Raw genomic sequence first — 26,630 nt, 5'->3', positions numbered from 1 at the left:
TGTTTTGTCCTATATTTATATTGTATTTATTTTTTTAATCCCAGGCCCCTGTCCCAGCAGGAGGCCTGTTGGTAGGCCGTCATTGTAAATAAGAATTAGTTCTTAACTGACTTGCCTAGATAAAACCAGAGGATGAACCCAAAGTGGCTTATGGTGCCCCCAATCTATATCGGGGGGGGTTGAACCAGGTATGACAGCAATCTTGGTATGAGGTATATAAGGAACAGCATAGGCTCTCAGCCTAACAGTCAAGACTGTTGGGTCGACGGTTTCATTATTGCAAAAATGAATCAATATTAAATAAAGATGATTGTTTGAAGAAATGACCAAGTCTCTCTGAGCTGAATTTCCACGACAAACATCACACCCAAGAAGACTCGATGCTGTATTCACTTCCAAAGGTGCATCAACAAAGTACTGAGTAATGGGTATGAATACTTATGTAAATGTGATACTTCATTTGTGTTTTTTATAAATACAATTTAAAAAAATAAAATGATAACGTGTTTTTGTCACTATGGGGTATTGAGTGTAGATTGACGAGGAAAAAATTCAAGGGATCTGAATACTTTCCGAAGGCACTATGCATACATACTGAACAACAATATAAATGGAACGATTACAACGACACATACAAGCACTGTGTGTGTGCACAGTACCAGTCAAAAGTTTGGACACACCTACTCATTCCAGGGTTTTTCTTTATTTTTTACTATTTTCTACATTGAAGAATAATAGTGTAGACATCAAAACTATGAAATAACACATATGGAATCATGTAGTAACCAAAAAAGTGTTAAACAAATCAAAATATATTTTCTATTTGAGATTGTTCAAAGTAGCCACCCTTATAGTTTAACCTTATGAACAGGTCCAACGAAAGCATTTACAACAGCGGATTCATTTTCTAGAGTTGATTGTGTAGTTTGTTTTGAGGCGTGTGATAGTGTATGTAATTACTATCTGATTCTGGCTATTGGACACAGCTCCATGCATTTCAGCCATTGTCTCTTAGCTGAAGCTCAGTTGATAATGCTACTGTACTAACACCGAATATGTTTAGTGGTGTCATGTTACCCTCGTGCTGTAGAGGACTATTTAGACTGGTTTAGAGAGGTGTAATACTCTGGGAAGATTTGTTTATAGCGTAGGAGTATTTTCCATGTGTGCTGTTATTTTCTGCTTTTGGTTAGCTCAGGCAAATTTGCATCCTTAGTGAAATGTACTGGACTAGCAAGCGACCTTTTGGAATACATTTGCTTACTGAATCTATTTCTCTTTATCCCCGTCTCTCCCTCTCTCTCCAGGTATCCTCCTTCTGTACAGAGGCCCTGACCATATGCAACTCCCTCCTCCGTCCGCGCACCCCCTCCCTCTCTTTCACCCCCCCCAGGCATCCAACCTCCCCCTCCCCACCCTCCTAGGGGGGCCCACCCCTGGACCTCCCTTCCCCAGCTCCCTGGACAACCACCTACCTCTGGTTCTTCCAGGGCTCTCCGGCGGCCAGAGACCCGTTTTCATCCGTTACGACAAAGAGGTCGAGGATGTGGAGATTTCGCTAGAGAGCGATTCGGACGATAGCGTGGTCATCGTGCCACAGAGGATGCTGATGTTAGAAAGCCAAGATGGCACCAGCGCTGCGGCCACTCTTCCCAGGTCTTCCTTAGCACCAGGTGGCGTCACACTCCCCGTGCCCTGTCCAGGGGGCGACATCTCCCTCCCCCTTTCCAACGACCTTCCCTCTACCTCCCTCCCTCACCCTCTCCTCCCCTCCTCCACCATCAACTTGTTCCCTCCATCTCCGCTAGTCTCTCTGGTTCCCCCTCTCAACTCCACCGGTGTGGCCCAACTCGGGGAACCCTCTGTGGGGTTAGGAGTCGGGGCTGACTCCCTGCATGGAGCCCAGCTCCAGCAGATGTTGCTCCAGGGCAAGCCTCCAGCACCAGGTCAACCTACAGCACTGGGTCTCCCCATACAGGTACAAAAAAATCACTTAAATGTCCTGTCGTTAAGTTTCGCTTGTGTGTCTTTTATCTTTTGGTTTTGTACACCAGCTGAAAATACAATATTTTGGGTTATTGAAAATACATTTCACAACGGTATGGATGGTACAATGATTATCTACACTACACATAGCTTGTTTTGTCACAAACTGAAATCAGGCCCAAAAAATTGAATTTTAGAAACCAGGAAATGGCAGAGCTATTTCTACGTATTGCGCCTTTTAAATACAATTCTCGAACTCTACAGGTTCACCAGAACCAGTTAGCCCAGTCCAGCAGAGCCCTACAGCAGCAACAGCAATCCATTGACGAAGATCACACTGTCATTAATATCAACAGCTCTGATGAAGAAGAGGAGGAGGGAGAGATGGAGGATGAGCTGGAAGAGGAGGAAGAGAGCGATTTCCCAGATCAGGAAGAATATGATGATGAAGAGCTTGATGATTATGAGGCGGAAGAGGGGGAGGATGAAGAAGAGGGAGAGATTCGGCTGTTGGACGGAGAAGGGAGGAGAGGAGGGATGGGAGGACGAGAGGAAGGAGAGGTGCTCAGAGGGTTGGCGGAGGAGGGAGGGATAGGAGGATTCCGAGTGGAGAGCGAGGGGGAAGGAGGGATAAAGGCTCAGGAGGTAGAGAGCATCGGAGTGCTGGAGGAAGAGGGAGAGGGAGAGGAGGATGAAGGAATGAATGACCCGACCATGCCTCAGATCCTGTGTGTGACGGGCGGAGCTCAGAGAGAGAGAGAGGAGCTAGATGAGGAAGAGGCCGGGCATGGGCAGAAAGTGAGGTCATGGGAGCAGAAGGGAGGCAATCGGCCGGAGGGAACGTCCTCTTCTGAAGACGGTCCTGCTGCTCAACACCAACAGGAGGCGGAGCCTGCACCGGAAGTGAGGGTGGACGCTGACGATCAGCCATCCAATCAGGAGGGAGAAATATCCAAACAGGGCGGCGACAATACCGGACAAGATATGAGGTCATCAACCGCTCCGAGGGAGACCAAGGGAGAGGGGCCTGAACGAGAGAAAGAAGGAAAAGAGGGAGAGGATGGGAGAGGGATGAAGAGGAAGAGAGGGAGAGGAGGAAGGAACAGGACAGGGAACAGAGAAGAAAAAGGTAAGACAAGGACTCTCTCAAACACACTGTTCAAAAAGTGTCCATATAACCATTATACAACTCAGGCTTTTTGTACTGTACAACCCACACGTTTCCCATGTGTTACACGGACATGGCTTAGGGGGAATACTTTGTAGATATACAAATTATGTTGGTTAATGACTGCTGTGCATTTCCTCTGCCACAGAATTAGGTCAACAAACGTTATCTAACAACCCACTCTCTCTCTCTGTTGGATGAAGAAGCGATGGCGTCCATGCTAGCCGACTTCGTAGCCTGCCCTCCGGACAATGTAGAAAATGTGCCGTCTGCATCCAACCGGCCATCCTAAACCAGGCCAGACACGGCTCCATCACAGTACCATCAGAAAAACTCGATTTAGAGCCTCTTCCATAGTCTCACACATTCTTTCATTATCAACATACTGCTAACACAATGTTCCAAACATCAACACACTGAGGCTGGGTTTAGACAGGCACCCCAATTCTGATCTTTTTTCCACTCATTTGTCTTTGTTTTATTTTTTTTACACCACTTTTTCTCCCCAATTTCGTGATATCCAATTGGTAGTTCGTCTGGTCTCATCGCTGCAACTCCCGTACGGACTCGGGAGAGGCGAAGTTCGAGAGCCGTGCGTCCTCCGAAACACGACCCGACCAAGCCGCACTGCTTCTTGACACAATGCCCGCTTAACCCGGGAAGCCAGCCGCTCCAATGTGTCGGAGGAAGCACCTGGTGACCGTGTCAGCGTGCACTGCGCCCGGCCCGCCACAGGAGTCTCTAGTGCTCGATGGGACAAGGACATCCCTGCCGGCCAAACCCTCCCCTAACCAGGACGACGCTGGGCCAACTGCGCTGCCCCATGGGTCTCCCGGTCACGGCCGGCTGCGACAGAGCCTGGACTCTAACCCAGAATCTCTCGTGGCACAGCTAGCGTGGCGATGCAATGTCTTAGACCACTGCACCACTTGGGAGGCCTCTCACTAATTGGTCTTTTGACCAATCACATCAGATCTATTTCAGAGCTGTTCTAATTGTTCAAAAGACCGATTAGTGAAATAAATATAATCTACCATTCCAGTGTTTTACTTGCTATATTGTATTTACTTTGCCACCATGGCCTTTACCTCCCTTATCTCACCTCATTTGCTCACATTGTATATAGACTTATTTTTCTACTGTATTATTGACTATGTTTGTTTTACTCCATGTGTAACTCTGTGTTGATGTATGTGTCGAACTGCTTTGCTTTATCTTTGCCAGGTCGCAATTGTAAATGAGAACTTGTTCTCAACTTGCCTACCTGGTTAAATAAAGGTAAAATAAATATCTGAACTGGGCTACCTGTGTAAACACAGCCAGCCATAGAGGTTGGAATTAGATCGGTCTTAAACGATCACAGTAGATGCATTTGTAATACAATTCTCTGGACTATTATTTTACATCAACCATAAAGATTATTTTACATCAACCATAAAGACTTTGCAGCTCATACTGGTGTGTGTGCTATTCTATGGTTAGTGAGTGTAGTAGTAGTGTGTTTTTGATCACATATCATCATGTTTTTGGATCTTTATATACAGTATAACTTCTGTTCTTTTTGTTCTCCCATCTTTTCTTATAAAATAAAACGTCAAATGCAAACATGTTGAAACGAATAACTGTCAAGTCTCTATTGTATCGTCTCAGGAGCAGTTTCAGTTTGTGTGTTCACTTTGGGAACGAATCATCTTGGGTTTTTATGCTGTGTTGAGGGTGTGAACCCGCCTTGTCAATGCTTAATTTAGAGGCGTAAGTGTATGCAGACATTCTGTGAAGGTTTTAAGATGTTTCTTCATTCTACATACACTCAACAACGTCACTGCTAAAAACCGTTTTGCAATACCAAATGTTCTTCACTGTGGGGCCGATTCGATTTAGGAAACGTACGCCTTTCCTACACACTTCTCATTAGTTGGTATTCAGACGTACTTTATGCAGGTGGGTAAACGGGCTTTGCAGGCGTGGTTCCCATGCGCACGCTGAATACCCTCCCACTTGCTGGCCAACGGATTTTCTCTTGAGTTTTCATTAAATTGATCTTAAGTCATCCCTTTAAATAAGGTGTACCTTTTTCAATTAGAATTTAGTCAACAGACTCGCTAGAATACATTGAGAGAACGGGTGCAGAATATAGGGATCAATGAAAGAAAGACCTCTATACTCTATACTGAACAAAAATAGAAATGCAACAGGCAACAATTGTGAAGATTTTACTGAGTTACAGATCATATAAGGAAATCAGTCAATTGAAATAAATGTATTAGGCCATAATCTATGGATTTCACATAACTAACCCTAAATATTTATTTCGTAACTCCATTTCTTGAACTGCATTGTTGGTTAAGGGCTTAGAAGTAAGCGTTTTATGGTAAGGTTGTATTCGAAGCATGTGACAAATAACATTTTATTTGAATACTGTGTCAAAACTAGGTTGAATCCTGGGGCATCTTGACTGATCGTTTTTAAAGTTCTTAAAGAAGAGTGTGTGACTGTGACCTGTCAGTTAAGTCTTTGCCCAAAGATTAAATGTTTAGAACAAGCATGATTCTAGCCCACAGGATGAAGCTGAAAATCATGTCAAAGTCTACACATTCCACCCTAACGCTCACAATCTATCCCCGTTGGACGAAACACAATAGGGCAGTCTCTAAGGCGACTCAAATTTTGCAGATAGAAGTAAGGTCTACTCAGACCACATCTCATAGATGTGTGAAAGCTATAAGCAGAGTGACATTATGCATGTTGACATATGTGAGAACCTCATTTGAATTTGTGAAGTCATATTTTTTCAGGAATACATTTCATTTTTTTAATTTTACTCAGTATTGTGCTTCTCTGTAGGGGTTGTCTGAAGAGAACATCGGATATGACACTATAATTATATATAACAGTGTGTGAACGATTACATGGAGGTGTAAGTTCAGGAGAGATGCTTGTTGGGTTGTTTACATATTTTTAGACTAGGTTTTGCATGATGCCTCTGATATTTTGTATACCTTATCTCTCTGTATGCTCAGAGGTTGGTGTACTTCTCATTTCCTTGTGCTAGAGAGAGAAAGAGAGAGAGAAGGGGAGGGGTGCCAGAGGGAGGAGGGCATGAGAGAGAGAGGGAGGGGGAAGAGAGAGAAGCCAAGTCATTAGCTTGGAAACGTGGACAGGTTGTGAGAGGGTGTGAATGAAAGAGAGGATTTTTATTCAAGTGTATTTTGAAGTGTAGAAGACTGCTGTTGGATGACTGAACCGGTTGACAGTGGAGTGGACTGACTAACTTTGAGTGAGATTTCAGAGAGGGGGAAGAGAGGAGAGAGAGGGTTGCTCTGGCGTGAAGAAAATTTGCACTCTACACAAAGAAAGAAAGAGAGAGAGAGAGAGAGAGTGAGGGAAGAGGAAATAGGGACGGGGAAGGGTTAGTGACACGGAAATTAACAAGAGAGGTAGAGAGAGAGAGAAAGAGGTGTAGAGAAAAGTGTTTGGAGCCAAACAGTGAATGTTCTCTCTCTTTCCCTAACAGCAGTGAGGTAAGTTCTTCCTTTTGCTGTTATAATGTCTGATGAACAAACTGTACACACATTCTGAATGAATGCATTTTATTCTGCAATAGATTACATACGGACTAGGCTTTTACCTAAGGGAATGCTATAGGAATGCAAGGTAGAAAAGTACTGAAATGTAAAGTAGAAAAGTACTGAAATGTTAAGTAGAAAAGTACTGAAATGAAAAGTACTGAAATGTAAGGTAGAAAAGTACTGAAATGTAAGGTAGAAAAGTACTGAAATATAAAGTAGAAAAGTACTGAAATGCAAGGTAGAAAAGTACTTGTTTCCAACAAGTTAGTTCGTCAAATTTCTGCCCTGCTGGAGCTCTTCAGGTCAACTTTAAGCACCGTTATTGCAAAGTTGGAAACGTCTAGGAGCAAAAACGTCTCAGCCGTGAAGTGGTAGGCCACACAAGCTCACAGAACGGGATCGCCGACGGCTGAAGCGCATAAAAGTCGTATGTCCTTGGTTGCAACACTCACTACTGATTTCCAAACTGCCTCTGGAAGCAACATCAGCACAAGAACTGTTTGTCGGGAGCTTCATGAAATGGGTTTCCATGGCAGAGCAGCCGCACACAAGCCTAAGATCACCATGTGCAATGCCAAGTGTGGTGTAAAGCTCGCTGCCATTGGATTCTGAATCAGCGGAAACGCGTTCTCTGGAGTGATGAATCACGCTTCACCATCTGGCAATCAGACTGAAAAATCTGGGTTTGGCGGATGCCAGGAGAACACTACCTGCCCAAATGCATAGGGTGCCATTTGGAAGGCAGGCAAAGTTAATAAGTGATATTACCGTAGGGAAAGGGCTGGACGGGCTACACGCTGTAAAAAAAAGCGATAAAAGCACAAGTGCAAACATAAGCTTTAAGTAATGAGTCTTGGGTACATTTTCTTAGCTCACAGTCTCTCCATTGTTTAGAGCGAGGGGTGCCGTACCTATCAGGTATGTACCGAGAACTGTGTGCCTGATGTAGGCTATTAATCCATGCAAAGTTTCAAAGTTGATTCACCACGTACACAGGATACAACAGTAGAGTTCAATTCTTCCCTTGAGAGCTCTTTCCCAACAATGCAGTGATAATAATAATAATAATAATATAGATAATAATAGAAAATATAATATAAAAAATATTTTAAAAACACATGAACTACAATAAGAGTTAAAGTAACATTAGAATGCAAGTATATACAGGTCAGTACCAGAACCTTATTCAATGTGCAGGGTTACTGGAGCGGTTCAGGTGGGTTTATAAATAAAAAGCGACTGGTAGTAGGATATACATGCAAACAGGGCCGAAAAGCCAAACCCAACACAATATCTGGCAATTGATTTCCAGCAATATTGCCAATCTGTCTGTGTGGTGTGTTTGTCTGTCACTCTGTGTGTACCAGTTGATGTGATAACAGTCTTGTGGTTGGACAGAAACACTTTCCCCAAAAAGTTCTCAATTAGGCCTAAATGTTAACTGCAAAAGTAGGCTAACCTGGCAAAAAAGGTATGTCATGAGTAAGTAAATTATTTGGATCCATTTTTTTTGTATTGTTATTTGCTAACTTTGCCATGAAATGAGCAGCAGCAGTACAGAAACACGTCTAGACCGGCACATTAGATCACACATTCTTCACTCGCTAGATGTGCAACTAAAGGGCCAGATGGCAAACAAAGGGGAATTACACTCAAAAATCTATTTGTTCGTTTTTTTTGCCAGACCTAAAAAAAATTATTGGTCTTCTGGTGTGATTTAAGCATGACGTGGACTCACAACATCCAAATTCGTTGTTTCTCTATGAACAATTGTAATTTCTAGTGCAAATAATAATCTAAAACCAGGAAAAATGTCCCAGGTCATTTTGCTTGGGGAAAATACTAAACTGATATCATAGCGCTTAACCCTTAAAGTTAAGCACGACGCAATGCAGAGTGCCTGGATACAGCCCTTAGCCGTGGTATATTGACCATATACCACAACCCCCTGAGGTGCCTTTTTGCTATTATAAACCGGTTAACAACGTAATTAGAGCAGTAAAAATAAATGTTTTGTCATACCCGTGGTATACGGTCTGATATACCACAGCTGTCAGCCAATCAGCATTCAGGGCTTGAACCACCCAGTTTATAATAACCATTATTTTACCAGGTATATTGACAGAAAGCACTACTTTCTCTTGTACACTAAGGACCTGGGAGAAGAGTTGCAGGGGAGAGGAGAAAAGAAGAATGTGCCTATTTGAAAGCTAGAAAATAAATTGTAACTCGCGACATGTTTCTTTTTTTTTAAGTAGCTCTCCTGCTAGAAAAGGTCGGAGTCCCCTGGTCTATGGTGTCTGGGATGATGGAGATGATGTATGCCATGACCAGCATTTCGAAGCACTTCATGATTACAGATGTTAGTGCTTCAGGGAGGTAGTCTATGAGAGCAGGAATGATGGTGGTCAACTTGAGACATGTTGGGATTATAGACTGGGATAAGGAGAGATTGAAAATGACCATGAAGTTGCCTGCCAGCTGGTCTACCTTTAGGCACTGATATAGGATCAGGTTATCCTCCTCAAGTCTTAACCTGAACCATAAGAGGATAAACATTAAACTGACCTGAGATCAGTGTTTGAGGACACACAAGACTCCTCAGCCCCTATACATCACACTCAGAAATGTTCTGACATACAGCCAACAGCCTCAGGCTTATGTCTCCTTGTGTTTCACTGCATCTCTCTGTGTGTGTGTGTGTGTGTGTGTGTGTGTGTGTGTGTGTGTGTGTGTGTGTGTGTGTGTGTGTGTGTGTGTGTGTGTGTGTGTGTGTGTGTGATGACCAGTGTTTTTAGATGGAGGAATATAAGGTGACAGTTGCTACAGGCACGTCAGAGTATTCGGGCACCAATAACTACATATATGTCACCCTGGTGGGAGAGAATGGACAGAGTGAGAGAACAATCCTGGACAACCCTGGACTGGACTTCTGTAGAGGAGCAGTAAGTAGGGCTGTGTTGCGCGTGTGTGATCCAGGAGGAGTACAAGGTGTATGTGTGCGTCATTTTTAGGTAGGTTCATATCAAGCGTATAAAGTGTGTATGTGCGTCTCTCCCTCCCTACCCCCCAGGTGGATGAGTACAAGGTGTGTAGCTCGGCCCCTCTGGGTCCTCTCCTCCTGGTTCGTCTGGAGAAGCAGCGTTACTGGGTGGAGGATAACTGGTTCTGTCGCTATGTCACCGTGGAGCCACCAGGTGGTGGTACAGCCCTCACCTTCCCCTGTTACCGCTGGCTCATAGGAGACGTCAAGGTGGAGATACGAGAAGGCACAGGTAATACCGCTCTCGAGTCAGTTTGCGTTTTTTTTCTTCCCTTTAGTGATAAAGGTTATGTTTTGGGGTGAGAAAGCTGATCCTAGATCTGTGTCCTAGATTTGGTCAAACAAAGGGCACGAGCCACCAGAATAGCTTCGATGCACCTTGGCATAGAAATTCGATCATTTGATGTTTAGTTGTTGGTGGCGCAAAAACGCTGTCTCAGGGGCAGCTCCAAAAATTCCCATAAGTGTTCACACACACACCCGTTAAAACCCCTATGCTCCTTTGAGACCCCTCTTTCAAAGTCACTGAGATCTCTTCTTCTAGCCATGGTAGCCAAAATAATGGGCAACTGGGCATTTTTATACATGACCCTAAGCATAATGGGATGTTACTTGCTTAATTAACTCAGGAACCACACCTGTGCAAAATGACGCCGGAGGGGAGGGCTGCCGTTTTATCGGCTCTTAACCAACCATGCTATTTTTATTTTAATTTTTCACATTGTTCGTAACTTGTTTTGTACATAATGTTGCTGCTACCGTCTCTTATGACCGAAAAGAGCTTCTGGACATCAGAACTGGGATTATTCACCTCAAATTGAAGAACTCCCGCTCGTCGGATGTGGCAGGGCATGCAAACTATTACAGACTACAAAGGGAAGCACAGCCGAGAGCTGCCCAGTGACACAAGCCTTCCAGACGAGCTAAATAAATTCTATGCTCGCTTCGAGGCAAGCAACACTGAAACATGCATGAGAGCATCAGCTGTTCCGGACGACTGTGTGATCACGCTCTCCACAGCCGATGTGAGTAAGACCTTTAAACAGGTCAACATTCACAAGGCCGCTAGGCCAGACATATTACCAGGACATGTACTTCGAGCATGTGCTGACCAACTGGCAGGTGTCTTCACTGACATTTTCAACCTCTCCCTGTCTGAGTCTGTAATACCAACATGTTTCAAGCAGACCACCATAGTCCCTGTGCCCAAGAACACTAAGGAAACCTGCCTAAATGACTACCGACCTGTAGCACTCACGTCTGTAGCCATGAAATGCTTTGAAAGGCTGGTCATGGCTCACATCAACACCATTATCCCGGAAATCCTAGACCCACTCAAATTTGCATACCGCACCAACAGATCCACAGATGATGCAATCTCTATTGCACTCCACACTGCCCTTTCCCACCTAGACAAAAGGAACACCTATGTGAGAATGCTATTCATTGACTACAGTTCAGCGTTCAACACCATAGTGCCCTCAAAGCTCATCACTAAGCTAAGGACCCTGGGACTAAACACCTCCCTCTGCAACTGGAACCTGGACTTCCTGACGGGCCGCCCCCAGGTGGTGAGGGTAGGTAACAACCCATCCGCCACACTGATCCCCTCAGGGTACTCCTTGTTCACTCATGACTACACGGCCAGGCACAACTCCAACACCATCATTTGATGATGACACAACAGTGGTAGGCCTGATCACCGACAACGATGAGACAGCCTATAGGGAGGAGGTCAGAGACCTGACCGTGTGATGCAAGGACAACAACCTCTCCCTCAACGTGATCAAGACAAAGGAGATGATTGTGGACTACAGGAAAAGGAGGACAGAGCACGCCCCCATTCTCATCGACGGGGCTGTAGTGGAACATGTTGAGAGCTTCAAGTTCCTTGTGTCCACATCTCCAACAAACTATCATGGTCCAAGACAGTAGTGAAAAGGGCACAACAAAACCTATTCCCCCTCAGGGGACTGAAAAGATTTGGCATGGGTCCTCAGATCCTCAAAAGGTTTTATAGCTGCACCATCAAGAGCATCCTGACGGGTTGCATCACTGCCTGGTATGGCAACTGCTCGGCCTCCGACCACAAGGCACTACTGAGGGTTGTGTGTATGGCCCAGTACACCACCGGGGCCAAGCTTCCTGCCATCCAGGACGTCTATACCAGGTGGTGTAAGTGGAAGGCCCTAAAAATTGTCAAAGACTCCAGCCACCCTAGTCATAGACTGTTCTCTCTGCTACTGCACGGCAAGCGGTACCGGAGCTCCAAGACTAGGTCCAAGAGGCTTCTAAACAGCTTCTACCCCCAAGCCATAAGACTCCTGAACAGCTAATCAAATAGCTACCCAGATTATTTGCTTTGCCCCCCCTTCTATGCTGCTGCTAATCTCTTTTATTTTCTATGCATAGTCACTTTAATAACTCTACCTACATGTACATATTACCTCAATTACCTCGACACCGGTGCCTCCGCACATAGACTCTGTACCGGTGCACCCTGTTTATAGCCCCACTATTGTTATTTACTGCTGCTCTTTAATTATTTATTATTCTTATCTCTTACATTTTTGGGGGGGTATTTTCTTAACTGCATTGTTGGTTAACTTCTTACATCTAGGGGGTTCCGTTCCGCCAGCGGAACCCCTAGCCAACAGCCAATGGGATCGCATGGCGCGAAATACAAAAACAACTAAAATACCACAATTCAATTTTCTCAAACATATGACTATTTTACACCATTTGAAAGATAAACCTCTCCTGAATCCAACCACGTTGTCCGATTTCAAAAAGGCTTTGCAGCGAAAGCAAAACATTAGATTATGTTAGGATACCACCACAGCAAAAAAACAACAACACAGCCATTTTCCTAGCAAGAGTAGCCGTCCAAAAGCACAAAACCAGCTAAAATTATGCACTAACCTTTGACGATCTTCATCAGATGACACTCCTAGGACATTATGTTAGACAATACATGCATTTTTTGTTCCATCAAGTTCATATTTATATCCAAAACACCCATTTTACATTGGCGCGTGACGTTCAGAAAATGTATTCACCCCAAAATTACCGGTGAATGGGCACCATAATTTACAGAAATACTCATCATAAACGTTGACAAAATATATAACAATTAATTAAAGAAGTATAGATGAACTATTCCTTTATGCAACCGCTTTGTCAGATTTCAAAATAACTTTCCAGAGAAAGCACATTGTTCAATATTCTGAGTACTGAGCCCCAAGCTATTCAGTTAGCCGTCCAGCCACGGCATCCACAAAACGCTGAAATATGTTACAAATATTATCTTACCTTTGCTGATCTTCGGCTGAATGCACTCAGGTCTCCCACTTCCACAAGAAATGTTCATTTGTTCGATAAATTCCATAATTTATGTTGCAATAAATCCGTTTTGATGGCGCGTCCAGATCACCATTCCAAAATGCATCTATCCACCGTCGACGAAATGTTATAAAGTTCCCTCAGCGTTTGTAGAAACATGTCAAACCATGTTCACAATCAATCTTTAGGGTGTTTTTAATGTAGAATTTTGATAATATTCCAACTGGACAATAGCAGATTCATTACAGAAGAAAAATAAAAATGGCTAGCCCTGCGTGAGCGCGCACGAGGTAAGTCAATGACCCCAGCCCGACCACTTACTGTTCCGGGTATTATTCAATCAAATTGCATTCTAGAAGCCTCAAACAAGGTTCTAATGACTGCTGACATCTAGTGGAAGCCTTAGGAAGTGCAATATGACATCACAGACACTGTAGTTTAGATAGAACATCATTTGAAATGACTACAACCATGTGAGGTCAAACTTCCTGGTTGGATTTTTCTCAGGTTTTTGCCTGCCATATGAGTTCTGTTATACTCACGGACATCATTCAAACAGTTTTAGAAACTTCAGAGTGTTTTCTATCCAAATCTACTAATAATATGCATATCCTACCTTCTGAGTCTGAGTAGGAGGCAGTTTAATTTGGGTATGTTTTTCATCCGGCCGTGAAAATACTGCCCCCTATAGTGAAGAGGTTTTAAGGGCTTGTAAGTAAGCATTTGACTGTCAAGTCTACACCTGCTGTATTTGGCGCATGTGACAAATACAATTGGATTTGATTTGTGTGGAAGCACCTGCATTCAATATAATTTCTGTCCCTCATTTATTCAAGTGCTTCCTTTACTTTGGCAGTTACCTGTACGTGTGAGTGAGTCATCCCTCTCTCTCGCTGTCTCTCTCCCTCCTTTAGCGAAGATACTCTGCGATGATACCTCTCCTCAGCTATTGGCTCACAGAAAAGCAGAACTGCAGGAGAGACAAACGATATACAGGTCAGTGAGATTACAGAAATGTTGTCCCAATTCCAATCCCTCCAGATAGAGAGCCTAGATCTTAACAGTTATGTTTGTTTATCCAGATGGGCTGCATGGGCTTCTGGGATTCCCAAGTGTATCGATGCCAAGACCGAAGCAGACCTGCATCAGGATGTACGTTTTGACAGCGAGAAAAGGAGCGACTTTGAAGGCTCCTTACACTATGCGTGAGTTACACACACATTTTTCTCTGTGATGTTATTCTTATGCATTGACATTCACACATGCTGGTCAAATTTCCCCTAAATCTAATGTAAAATGTCCCTCACTTGCTCAAACATATGTCTTACCCACATTACGTGTCTCAACTTCCCCCTTTCTTAAAAAAGATGTTCCATTTCTCTCTCTTTACCCCACCTCCACCCCTCGATCTCTTTCTCTACCCCTCTCTCACCCATCGCCCCCCTTCTCTACCCTCTCTCTCGCACCCATCGCCCCCTCTCTCTACCCTCTCTCATCCATCTCTCTCTCACCCATCTCTCTCACCCTCCTCTCCCTCCAAGTATTCTAGAGCTGTCTCTGAAGAAACTAGCCATCAGGTTTGGAAAGTCATGGGATGATCTGGAGGACTTTAAACGATGCTTCTGGAAACTCAAAAGCCCCATAGCTGGTAGAGTACAGTAAAACAAATATACAGTATTTACATTCAGTGCTTTAGCCCTCCCTCCTATCTGCATCAGATGTGCTATTGGTTGTAGAGTACAGGCCGCCACTTTTAATTGCCGTCTCTTCCTGTTCATAATTCTAGACATTTAGGAAGTGAGGCCTCGGAGTAATGCAACAACAGTTTTCACCTAACTTAATCAGTGTTTAATCTACTGTTTCACATTGCAATACATGTTCATATAAAGTAACTAGGTAAATTTGTTATATTTTAAAGAATTTATTAAATAATTGTTTCATATATGGTCAATTCATTTTCCCACATTACGTATAAGACTTCTCTATATTTACTCTCAGTCCTATTATTATACAGTATATCATATATTACAGTTTTTTTATTGCTTTGGTGCAATTTTCTCAAGTATGTTGAACATTTTTACAATTCTTAGTACAAAACTCAAAACACATCATCAAAAAGGAAGTCGTTTCAAAACTCGAAGCACATTTTCAATTGACTAAGTACAACACACAAAACCTATAGAACTGGTTCGTCTACTACAGATTTTGAGAACAAATTCAAATGTATGTCTGTAAAGTAGAAACATAAAAAGTATATATACTCAAATTTACTACTATGATGATTACTTATGATTTTACTTCATAGCAATTTTTTTTTTTCATCTGATATTGACAAGATCAGAGATGTACTGTATGTAACAAATCAAAGTTTATTGGCTGCGTACACAGATTAGCAGATGTTACAGCAGGTGCAGCGAAATTCTTCTGTTTCTACCTCCTACAGTGCAGCAATACAATACCACTACGCAAATAATCCAGAAAGTACAAAACAAGAAAGAAACGCATCCCCTATACACTAAACATGTATCCAGTATTGTATTTACGTACAATACTGTAAAATACAATACACGATTACAATACAGGTGGAAGATGTATGATTGCCATCACCATGAGCGTACCACCCTCCTTCAGGCCGTGGATGAGGCATGCAATGATTTCAATCCAGACCTGTCAGGCTTGGATTCGCTATGCCAAAAGGTTTTTTCCCCCAGGTGCATGAACAATTGGGATATTTACTGTGATTTCGATGAGAGCCTATTTCCAAATGCTCAAAACAGGCTTGACGCAAACTAGTGCCTTCAATACATAATGTTTCTTTAATTTGATTACATTGTGAAAGATGTTTGCAATGATCACACCTTTGATCACCCATGGGATAGAAGTTATGGACATTTTCTGTTCAGTCAATTGCCTAATATGAAAACAGTGTAGTGCACAGTCATTTACATTGCTGTAGCATACTACATTCAACAGGCAATTATGAAACATGTATTTTAAATGTTTTGCTATTGGATTAACTGGTTGTTAAAATAACTAAACTGAGAAAATATCATTATTTATTTTACCTTTATTTAACCAGGTAGGCAAATTGAGAACAAGTTCTCATTCAAGGCAAATGGTGGCTATTTGAAGAATCTTAAATTAATTTTGATTTGTTTTTTGATTATTACATGATTCCATGTGTGTTATTTCATAGTTTTGAGGTCTTCACTATTATTCAACAATGTAGAAAATAGTGAAAATAAAGAAAAACCCTTGAATGAGTCGGTGTTCTAAAACTTTTGACCGGTAGTGTAGATTATTATATTAATTAATGATCATTGATACATTCAGACAGTACTTTTTTCATTCTGTGGTTGATTGATTTATTGATTATCCCTATGGTTCCAGAGTACTGTATGGAGCATTGGAAGGAAGATTGGTTCTTTGGGTACCAGTGTCTGAATGGTTCAAACCCCCGCATGATCCAGCGCTGCAAGGAGCTTCCAGGAAACTTCCCCGTCTCTGGAGACATGGTGCAGGGGTCGCTGGCACCCAGGACCACCCTGGACAAGGAGCTCAAGGTAGGGCCCCGCGATCTATCTGACCACCCTGGGGTCCATCTCCCTGTTCTTCTGTCTACGTACCAAAATAGCACCCTATTCCCAAAATAGTGCCCTACTTTTCACCAGAGCCCTAATTCCAAAATAAGGTACTTTTGTCCAGAGCCCTATTCCCTACACTCTTAGAAAAAAGGGTTCCAAAAGGGTTCCTCGGCTGTCCCCATAGGCGAACCCTTTTTGGTTCCATGTAGAACCCTCTGTGGAAAGGGTTCTACGTGGAACCCAAAAAGGTTCTACCCGGAGCCAAAAAGGGTTCTTCTAAGGGTTCTTCTATGGGGACATCCGAAGAACCCTCAGATTCTAGAAAGCACTTATTTTTTCTAATAACGTATATAGTGCACTACTTTTGACCAGAGCCCTATTCCCTATATAGTGTATTACTTTTCACCAGAGTTCTTTTCCCTAGTGCACTACTTTTAAACAGAGCTCTATTCCCTATATAGTGCACTACTTTTGACCGGAGCCTATTCTGTATATGGGTGATTCTACAGAAGTGGTGTAAATTGCAGTCCCACACCAAATTATTTTTTTTTTAAACAATTACGTCTTCAAACTTAGGACATTTATTTACATCATGATATGTTCTAATTCAATCCAAGGCAATAACAAACATAGAAGTTAATATAGTACACAGTAATCGTTTATACACCTGTCCCAAACCCTGAATTCCTAAACTTCATGTTTGAAAATAAAGCAATGTAAAAACAAAATTACACTTTCATTTCAAAAGAACATCTAAAGTTGTTCTATTATTACATTGAAAGATACTGATCTAATTATTTGTTAGGGTTATTTTTAAACACATTTTGATGTCACTACCTAAACACACACTTTAAAAGACTGTAGAATGAAGGTGCCTTAAGCTACAACCCTACAAATATCACCAGGTGATGGGATTGCACCCCTCTCCAGGATGGCCACATGATGAGTAGTCTGTCTGAAAACATTTTGGAGAAATTGTGTGAGCAAGTTGGTAAATCTTAATGTATTTTTAAGTGTCACTACCGAACATCTAATACAGTTGAAGTCGGAAGTTTACATACACTTAGATTGGAGTCATTACAACTCGTTTTTCAACCACTTCACAAATTTCTTGTTAACAACCTATAGTTTTGGCGATAGAGTTATATAGTTTTGTCAGTTAGGACATCTACTTTGTGCATGACACGTCATTTTCCCAAAAACTGTTTACAGACAGATTATTTCACTTATAATTCACTGTATCACAATTCCAGTGGGTCAGAAGTTTACATACACTAAGTTGACTGTGCCTTTAAACAGCTTGGAAAATTCCAGAGAATGATGTCATGGCTTTAGAAGCTTCTGATAGGCTAATTGACATCATTTGAGTCAATTGGAGGTGTACCTGTGGATGTATTTCAAGGCCTACCTTCAAACTCAATGTCTCTTTGCTTGACATCATGGGAAAATCAAAAGAAATCAGCCAAGACCTCAGAAAAAAAATTGTAGACCTCCACAAGTCTGGTTCATCCTTGGGAGCAACTTCCAAATGCCTGACGGTACCACATTCATCTGTACAAACAATAGTACGCAAGTATAAACACCATGGGACCACGCAGCCGTCATACCGCTCAGGAAGGAGACGCGTTCTGTCTCCTAGAGATGAACGTACATTGGTGTGAAAAGTGCAAATCAATCCCAGAACAACAGCAAAAGACCTTGTGAAGCTGCTGGAGACAACAGGTACAAAAGTATCTATATCCACAGTAAAATGAGTACTACATCGACATAACCTGAAAGGCCGCTCAGCAAGGAAGAAGCCACTGTTCCAAAACCGCCATAAAAAAAAGCCAGACTACAGTTTGCAACTGCACATGGGGACAAAGATCGTACTTTTTGGTGAAATGTCCTCTGGCCATAATGACCATCGTTATGTTAGGAAGCCGAAGACCACCATCCCAACCGTGAAGCACGGGGGTGGCAGCATCATGTTGTGGGGTTGCTTTGCTGCAGGAGAGACTGGTGCACTTCACAAAATTGATGGCATCATGAGGGAGGAAAATGATGTGGATATATTGAAGCAACATCTCAAGACATCAGTCAGGAAGTTAAAGCTTGGTCGCAAATGGGTCTTCCAAATGGACAATGACCCCAAGCATACTTCCAAAGTTGTGGCAAAATGGCTTAAGGACAACAAAGTCAAGGTATTGGAGTGGCCATCACAAAGCCCTGACCTCAATCCTATAGAACATTTGTGGGCAGAACTGAAAAAAGCGTGTGCGCGCAAGGAGGCCGACAAACCTGACTCAGTTACACCAGCTCTGTCAGGAGGAATGGGCCAAAATTCACCCAATTTATTGTGGGAAGCTGGTGGAAGGCTACCTGAAACATTTGACCCAAGTTAAACATTTTAAAGGCAATGCTACCAAATACTAATTAAGTGTATGTAAACTTCTGACCCACTGGGAATGTGATGAAAGAATTAAAAGCTGAAATAAATCACTCTACTATTATTATGACATTTCACATTCTTAAAATAAAGTGGTGATCCTAACTGACCTAAGACAGGAAATCTTTACCAGGATTAAATGTCAGGAATTGTGAAAAACTGAGTTTAAATGCATTTGGCTAAGGTGTATGTGAACTTCCAACTTCAACTGTATATCAAGAAATATGTCACGTACGGTTTTAGGATTAAAATATGTTTTGCTGGAATGTAAATATGTCCAAATGAAAGATATCCAGACATATGTTAGTTATGGAGATTCTTTAAATTACAAAATAAGTCAAAAAACAATTAACACCATAGAGATATAGAGGTCTCATATTTGTATTTGTGCCATTATGGATTCTGTGACAGCCTCAATGGCGCTGCTTGTGCCATCTCAAATTTAAAGTTGTATGCGCCATGCTCTACCAACTGAGCTACACAGGACCACCATGTGAGAAGTGGACAAGTGCACACTTCAGAAGAAAGTGTAGAGTATTGAGATGTATAGCCAGCAAGGGGGCTCCAACCTTTCAAGAGCCCAAACATTAACATCTATTTGGCCAAAACATAGACATCTATAATATGCTATACTGTACTCTACTCGTACAGTGCTCTACTATAATATAATGTTACCTGCTCTACTGTGCTGTCTGCATCAGACCAAAGAACAGATTTCCAATGGTCTAATGTCCATTCCTTATGTTTCTTGGCCCAAGCAAGTCTCTTCTTCTTATTGGTGTCCTTTAGTAGTGGTTTCTTAGCAGCAATTTGACCATGAAAGCCTGATTCACACAGTCTCCACTGAACAGTTGATGTTGAGATGTGTCTGTTACTTGAACTCTGAAGCATTTATTTGGACTGCAATTTCTTAGGCTGGTAACTCTGCAGCAGAGGTAACTCTGGGTCTTCCTTTCCTGTGGCGGTCCTCATGAGATCCAGTTTCATCATAGCGCTTGATGGTTTTTGCGACCACACTTTCAAGTTCCTGAAATGTTCCGTATTGACTGACCTTCATGTCTTAAAGTAATGATGGACTGTCGTTTCTCTTTGCTTATTTGAGCTGTTCTTGCCATAATATGGACTTGGTCTTTTACCAAATAGGGCTATCTTCTGTATACCACCCCTAACTTGTCACAACACAACTGATTGGCTCAAACACATTAAGGAAAGAAATTCCGCAAATTAACTTTTAAGAAGTCACACCTGTTAATTGAAATGCATTCCAGGTGACTACCTCATAAAGCTGGCTGAGAGAACGCCAAGAATTTGCAAAGCTGTCATCAAGGCAAAGGGTGGCTACTGTGAAGAATCTAAAAAATATTTAGATTTGTTTAACACTTATTTGGTTACTACATGATTCCATGTGTTATATCATAGTTTTGATGTCTTCACTATTAATCTTCCATGTAGAAAATAGTAAAAATAAAGAAAAACCCTTGAATGAGTAGGTGTGTCCAAACTATTGACTGGTACTGTATATATATTGTCAAAAAATATATATGGGATTTGGAAATGATGCAGACAATTACATTGACAGAAGCCACAATCTATCTGCAATATTAAAGCTGATCTACCCCCTAAAAGAAAAAATACTATCTTAACCCTAGCCTCAGCTGCCTCTACAGATTTTGCGCTCTCCTCCCTTCATCTCTAGGCTGGCAACATCTACTTGATTGACTATGCCATTATGGATGGTGTTCCCACCAATGTAATCAGGGGGAAACCACAGTACATCGCTGCACCTCTGTGTCTACTATATGAGCACCCTGACCAGGGACTCATACCCATTGCCATACAGGTAGGACTGGGACGCACGCACGCGCACGAGCACACACACACACACACACACACAGACACACACACACACTTAATCCCTTCTCTTCTCCAGCTAGGACAGACTCCTGGCTTGGACACCCCCATCTTCCTGCCTAATGACCCGCCCCTGGCCTGGCTATTGGCTAAGATCTGGGTCCGTCACTCGGAGTTCCAGGTGTTCCAGTTGCTGTCACACCTGTTGAGAACGCACCTGTTGGTAGAAGTGTTCTGTGTGGCTACGTTACGTCAACTTCCCGCTGTACACCCTGTATACAAGGTAGATGTGTGTGTGTGCGTGTGTGTGTGCATGTGTTTGTGTGTGTGTGCGTGTGTTGCCGTCTCATCCCTCTCTCTGTCTTTAGCTCCTGGCTCCCCACCTGCGCTACACTCTGGAGATCAACTGCAGGGGACGCACTCAGCTCGTCTCTGCTGACGGCATCTTCAAAAGGGTCAGCAAACTATTCTCTTCCTTGACGATTCTATTTTCCCCATTTCATATTTTGTAACCCCCCGAATGTGCGAAATGTCATAGGGACACAGATAGGACAGCTTTGAAAGTGGTGGACCAGTGGTTCGATTTCCCACCATTGCGGTCTAAGCTGACAGCATCCTCCTGCTCTCTTCCTCCAGGTGGTGTCTACAGGAGGGGAGGGCCTGCTCGTCCTGTCCCAGAGAGAGTACAAGGTCCTGACCTACCGCTCTCTCCAGCCCTGCTGGGACTTCCAACAGCGCGGAGCCACCACGCTCAAAGACTACTTCTACAGGGAGCACAGCCTCATGCTGTGGGACGCCATACACAGGTTTTTACTTCTATTTTTACTCCTATGTGGCTGTGGTCGAAATGGCATCTTATTCCCTATAGGCCCTGGTCAAAAGTAGTGCACTAAATGGGGAATAGGGTGCAGAGCCACTAAGCTCAGAGACTACTTCTACATGGAGCACAGTCTGATACTGTGGGACGCCATACACAGGTGCAATGCCCGTGTGACCACTTCTTTATGACCACAGACACATTGTTTATTAGGTTGTAAGCGGTGAAGCAAGGAGGAGGCATGCTCTTAGGCCTGAAATATGGACATGCTCAACTTCATATTGGGAAAATAAGACGTTTTAATCTTTGTGCAGTATTACGTCCTTTCATTAGCCTACTCTTATTCTCCATCTTTATTTCTACCTCACTGTTTGTTTACCTCTTTCTCCCCCTCCCCCTCTCTCTCCCTCTCTCCACCCCTCCATAGTTTTGTCTCAGGGATGATATCTGTGTACTACCATTGTGACAGTGATGTGGTGGAAGACCCTGAGCTACAGAACTGGATAAAGGACATCGCTGAGGAGGGCTTTGTCGATGTCCCCACGTTTGGCTTGTCCAACGAACTAAAAAACAAAGCAGAGCTGGTTACCTTGCTGAGTGTAGCCATCTTCACGAGCACAGCACAGCACGCGGCCACCAACAACGGACAGGTACTTCACAAACACACACACACACACACGCCAGGCACACGAGCGAGCAAGCACACATTTCTATTAACTTACTCTGCTCTCTTTAACATAGTTTGACTGGTGTGCTTGGGTACCCAACACCCCGTGCACCATGCGTCACCCCACGCCAACCGACAAGGATGCTGTTACCATGGAGATGATCATGGACAGCCTGCCTGATGTCAGCCAAACATGTTTGGAGATGGCGATCACATGGCACCTGGGGCGGCCACAGCCTGATGCAGTAAGTTAAAGGGTTACGCTAACGCTAGCTGAGCCCGTAGAATTCCAGTCAAACATGTGAGTAGTTACACATATTTTTTTAAGTGGGGGTGGTACCACCTCAACATACATTGTTGGTTCCATTTCAAAACGCTTTCTCCCGTTTGCTCCTACTGAATGAAACCCTTGTCTCCCACCTCCTTTCGTTCTCTTTCTCTCCCGCTCTCTCTCTCCCCCTTCCCCTATCCCCCTCTCTGCTCCAGGTCCCGTTGGGTCAGTATCCAGAGCAGTACTTCACTGAGCCCCAGGCCCAGGAGGTGATTGACAGGTTCAGAAAGGAACTGAAGGATATAGAGGAACACATCCTGAGCCAGAACCAGGGACTGGAGCTACCTTACCTCTTCCTCCTGCCCAGCCGCATCGAGAACAGCATTACTATATAGATTAGACCCCAATGTCTTATCACCATTACTTTTTTACTTACTGAGGAGCAGGGCCGGACTATCGCATTTGGGGCCCTGGTGAGGAGCATCCCACTTGGCACAGACGTCAGCTCAACTTCTAGTTTTGATATACAGTTCCAGTCAAAAGTTTGGACACACGTACTCATTCAAGGGCTTTTCTTTACTTTGACTATTTTCTACATTGTAGAATAATAGTGAATACATAAAAACTATGAAATAACACATATGGATTCATGTAGTAACCAAAAAAGTGTTAAAACAAATTCTTCAAAAGTAGCAACCCTTTGCCTTGATGACAGCTTTGCACACTCTTGGCATTCTCTCAACCAGCTTCATAAGGTAGTCACCTGGAATGCATTTCAATTAACAGGTGTACCTTGTTAAAAGTTAATCTGTGGAATGTCTTTCCTTCTTAATGTGTTTGAGCCAATCAGTTGTGTTGTGACAAGGTATGGGTGGTATACAGAAGATAGCCCTATTTGGTAAAAGACCAAGTCCATATTATGGCAAGAACAGCTCAAATAAGCAAAGAGAAACGACATGAAGGTCAGTCCAAATGCATTCGGAAAAACCATTAAGCGCTATGATGAAACTGGCTCTCATGAGGACCGTCACAGGAAAGGAAGACCCAGAGTTACCTCTGCTGCAGAGGATAAGTTCATTAGAGTTACCAGCCTCAGAAATTACAGCCCAAATAAATTATTCACAGAGTTCAAGTAACAGACACATCTCAACATTAACTGTTCAGTGGAGACTGCGTGAATCAGGCCTTCATGGCCGAATTTACTACACACAAAAAAAACACCACTAAAGGACACCAATAAGAAGAGATCTTGCTTGGGCCAAGAAACACAAGCAATGGACATTAGACCGGTGGAAATTTGTCCTTTGGTCTGATGAGTCCAAATTTGAGATTTTTGGTTCCAACCGCCGTGTCTTTGTGAGACGCAGAGTAGGTGAATGGATGATCTCTGCATGTGTGGTTACCACCATGAAGCATGGAGGAGGAAGAGTGATGGTGTGGGGGTGCTTTGCTGGTGACACTGTCTGTGATTTATTTAGAATTCAAGGCACATTTAACCAGCATGGCTACCACAGCACTCTGCAGTGATACACCATCCCATCTGGATTGCGCTTAGTGACACTATCATTTGTTTTTCAACAGGACAATGACCCAAAACACAACTCCAGCCTTGTATGGGCTATTTGACCAAGAATGACAGTGATGGAGTGGTGCATCAGATGACCAGGCCTCCACAATCACCCAACCTCAACCCAATTGAGATGGTTTAGGATGAGTTAGAGTGAAGGAAATGCAGCCAACAAGTGTTCAGCATATGTGGGAACTCCTTCAAGACTGTTGGAAAAGCATTCCTCATGAAACTGGTTAAGAGAATGCCAAGAGTGTGCAAAGCTATCATCAAGGCAAAGGGTGGCTACTTTGAAGAATCTCAAATATAAAACATATTGATTTATTAAAAAAAAATGTTACTACATGATTTCATATGTGTTGTTTCATAGTGTTGATGTCTTCACTATTATTCTACAATGTACAAAATAGTAAAAATAAAGAAAAACTCTTGAATGAGTAGGTGTGTCCAAACTTTTGACTGGTTCTGTACATTGGTTGAGTTCTCAACTAACATGAATTCAACGTGAAATCAACAACAAAAATGCACCATGTCATTGGAGTTAGGTTAAAAGTTGGGTGAAAAAAAGACTAAATGCGTTACATTGATCGCTTTTTGCAAATCCAATTTGTTTTCCACGTCATCACATTCATTTTTGGGGTTGAAATTATGTGGAAACAACATTGATTCAATGTTTTTGCCTAGTGGATAGGCCATCAACTATAGCTCTCCAGCAAACACTGCCTTAACCTTTATCTCAGTTAACCCAGAACTAAAATCCAGACCCTGCACCAGGACTAAGGGAGCAGTTGAAATCGGCAAGGTGGATACATTTTGGGGGGGTTCTTGCATCGGAATTATATTGAATTCTGCTTATATAATTACTCAATACCACAATAAACATAAAGTTCAAATGCAGAGGCTCTGAGATCTTTGAGTGCTTTTGAAATCTGTAGCCAATCTCTGCTGCGCTGTATCAGCACAATGGACAGCACCCAATCAGCTAGGCCATTTTGGTAATGAATTTAAGCAACAAGATAGATAGGGCAATTCACATACTACAAACAGCCTATATGAATGCAGCCTTACACACAGCTATCTTACCAAAATCATGCAAACTAGTTGTTCATGCATGCAAACAAAAATACTGAATAGCAGTTTGGCTTAGAATACCGACACAACTGTGAATGTGAAAGAATGGAACAGAACAAAACAGCGGTACCAAGTAGTAGGCCTAGTAAACAAAATATCACTTCGATAAAGGCATGAAACAATCCATATTTAGGCTAATTACATTAACTGAACAAAATTAGAATGGATATCAAAATAACCAAAACATAGCCAACTACAGTGAGATCCAGCCAGCTGTCTTGCCAAATAAATAGGCCGGCTTTAAACATGGGAAAGCATGCCGCTCGCTCATGAGTTCAGCAACACCTTGTGACATGGCACAATACACTTCTGTGAATAAAATCCGACCCACGTAATTAATTAAGCAATGCCAGCCTAACATAAACACGTTTCCAATACGTACAGTTATTTATACATCAACGAAAACCAATAGGAAACCAAGAAAACCATAATAGAATGTAGTCTATTTATTTCTATGATGACACATACTGGTAGGTATGCGTCATTTTGGGTTCTTGCATTGCTAATTTCACGCTATACCACAATAAACACAAACGTTTAAAACATGTTTTTGACCAAGCAGTGACAGGTTCAGTGCCACGAAATCTCGCTGCGCTCTATCAGCACGATGGACAGCGCCCTACACACTAAAGCAAGATTAACATTTTATTTTCATCTCTCGATTGTTTCAATCTTACCCTTTCAAGAGAATTGCAGCTTCCTTGATGCTCTGTGGAACTTCCTGAGTAATCGATCATTCCATTCTCCCCGAAATCTTTAGCATGGTTCTTCTGAGGTTACTGAACACGTTTGTCAAAGTGGAAAATTAGTTATCGCATGTAGCTGTGGTCTTCAAAAACTGGCGAGCGACACTAAACTCAGCTTCCACCAAATCAGTTTTGCTCAGATCCAGCATTGGTTTAACCTTTTTCACATCTACAAAGTCATGGCTCTCTGGGTCAAGGGCACACAGAGCCGCCACCAGTTGGCTGTTGCGCTCGCTGAATCATTCTGACATTTCACCAATGACAGCATCCAACTACAACGTGCAAGAAGAAAATTGTTTACACTCAGTCTCTTCTCATCTGTCCTACTGTACTGGTCACTACCCATTGCTGGAGATTTGTACTTACATAACGTCTTCGTTTGCGTGAACCTGGTGCGTGCCACTGTCACTGCGCCCAGATGGCTTCGAACTCGTCGCACCTCAACTTCTCGACGCACTGC

At 42.8% G+C, this 26,630-nt stretch overlaps 2 protein-coding genes and 1 long non-coding RNA gene across 5 annotated transcripts in view; 2 read left to right on the top strand and 1 right to left on the bottom strand.

The window, feature by feature from the left end:
* The window catches only part of LOC106608903 (proline-, glutamic acid- and leucine-rich protein 1), a 9,612-nt gene extending 5,888 nt beyond the window's left edge, over positions 1-3,724 (top strand). The window contains exons 2-4 of one of the 2 annotated variants that reach the window (XM_045721849.1): positions 1,308-1,978; positions 2,251-3,115; positions 3,358-3,724. In XM_045721849.1, the coding sequence (XP_045577805.1) occupies positions 1,340-1,978; positions 2,251-3,115; positions 3,358-3,446 (1,593 nt within the window). In that variant the 5' untranslated portion in view covers positions 1,308-1,339 and the 3' untranslated portion in view covers positions 3,447-3,724. Of the gene's footprint in view, positions 1-1,255; positions 1,979-2,250; positions 3,116-3,357 lie in introns of those variants that run through there. The other variant, XM_045721850.1, reaches the window with a different exon arrangement.
* Positions 2,730-26,630, bottom strand: LOC106608939 (uncharacterized). 2 transcript variants are annotated; one of them, XR_001329616.2, is made up of 3 exons: positions 26,537-26,630; positions 13,969-14,078; positions 2,730-3,013 (listed from the first exon to the last, which is right to left on the bottom strand). It is a non-coding gene; the product is annotated as an uncharacterized lncRNA (long non-coding RNA). The 2 variants fall into 2 exon arrangements; XR_006770611.1 differs by lacking the exon at positions 26,537-26,630 and adding an exon at positions 26,102-26,246.
* Positions 6,285-23,397, top strand: alox12 (arachidonate 12-lipoxygenase). The gene is made up of 14 exons (XM_014207174.2): positions 6,285-6,675; positions 9,513-9,668; positions 9,797-9,998; positions 14,023-14,104; positions 14,191-14,313; positions 14,650-14,756; positions 16,499-16,671; positions 20,817-20,960; positions 21,051-21,254; positions 21,340-21,426; positions 21,608-21,777; positions 22,216-22,438; positions 22,530-22,700; positions 22,942-23,397. Exons 2-14 carry the CDS (start codon positions 9,522-9,524, stop codon positions 23,119-23,121), a joined length of 2,013 nt encoding a protein of 670 aa, XP_014062649.1. The 5' UTR covers positions 6,285-6,675; positions 9,513-9,521; the 3' UTR covers positions 23,122-23,397.

This window comes from Salmo salar, chromosome ssa07, assembly GCF_905237065.1.
Source record: "Salmo salar chromosome ssa07, Ssal_v3.1, whole genome shotgun sequence".
NCBI classification, from domain to species: domain Eukaryota; kingdom Metazoa; phylum Chordata; class Actinopteri; order Salmoniformes; family Salmonidae; genus Salmo; species Salmo salar.
The sequence above is the reverse complement of the archived record's forward strand: the minus strand, read 5'-3'. Positions and strand labels throughout refer to the sequence as shown.

Bases quoted from the DNA above. Each gene is read 5' to 3' on its own strand.
- alox12 (XM_014207174.2), top strand. From the start codon at position 9,522: ATGGAGGAATATAAGGTGACAGTTGCTACAGGCACGTCAGAGTATTCG. The intron at 14,105-14,190 runs GTCAGTGAGATT...TTGTTTATCCAG, and splicing joins GAGAGACAAACGATATACAG to ATGGGCTGCATGGGCTTCTG. The intron at 21,427-21,607 runs GTCAGCAAACTA...CTCTTCCTCCAG, and splicing joins CTGACGGCATCTTCAAAAGG to GTGGTGTCTACAGGAGGGGA.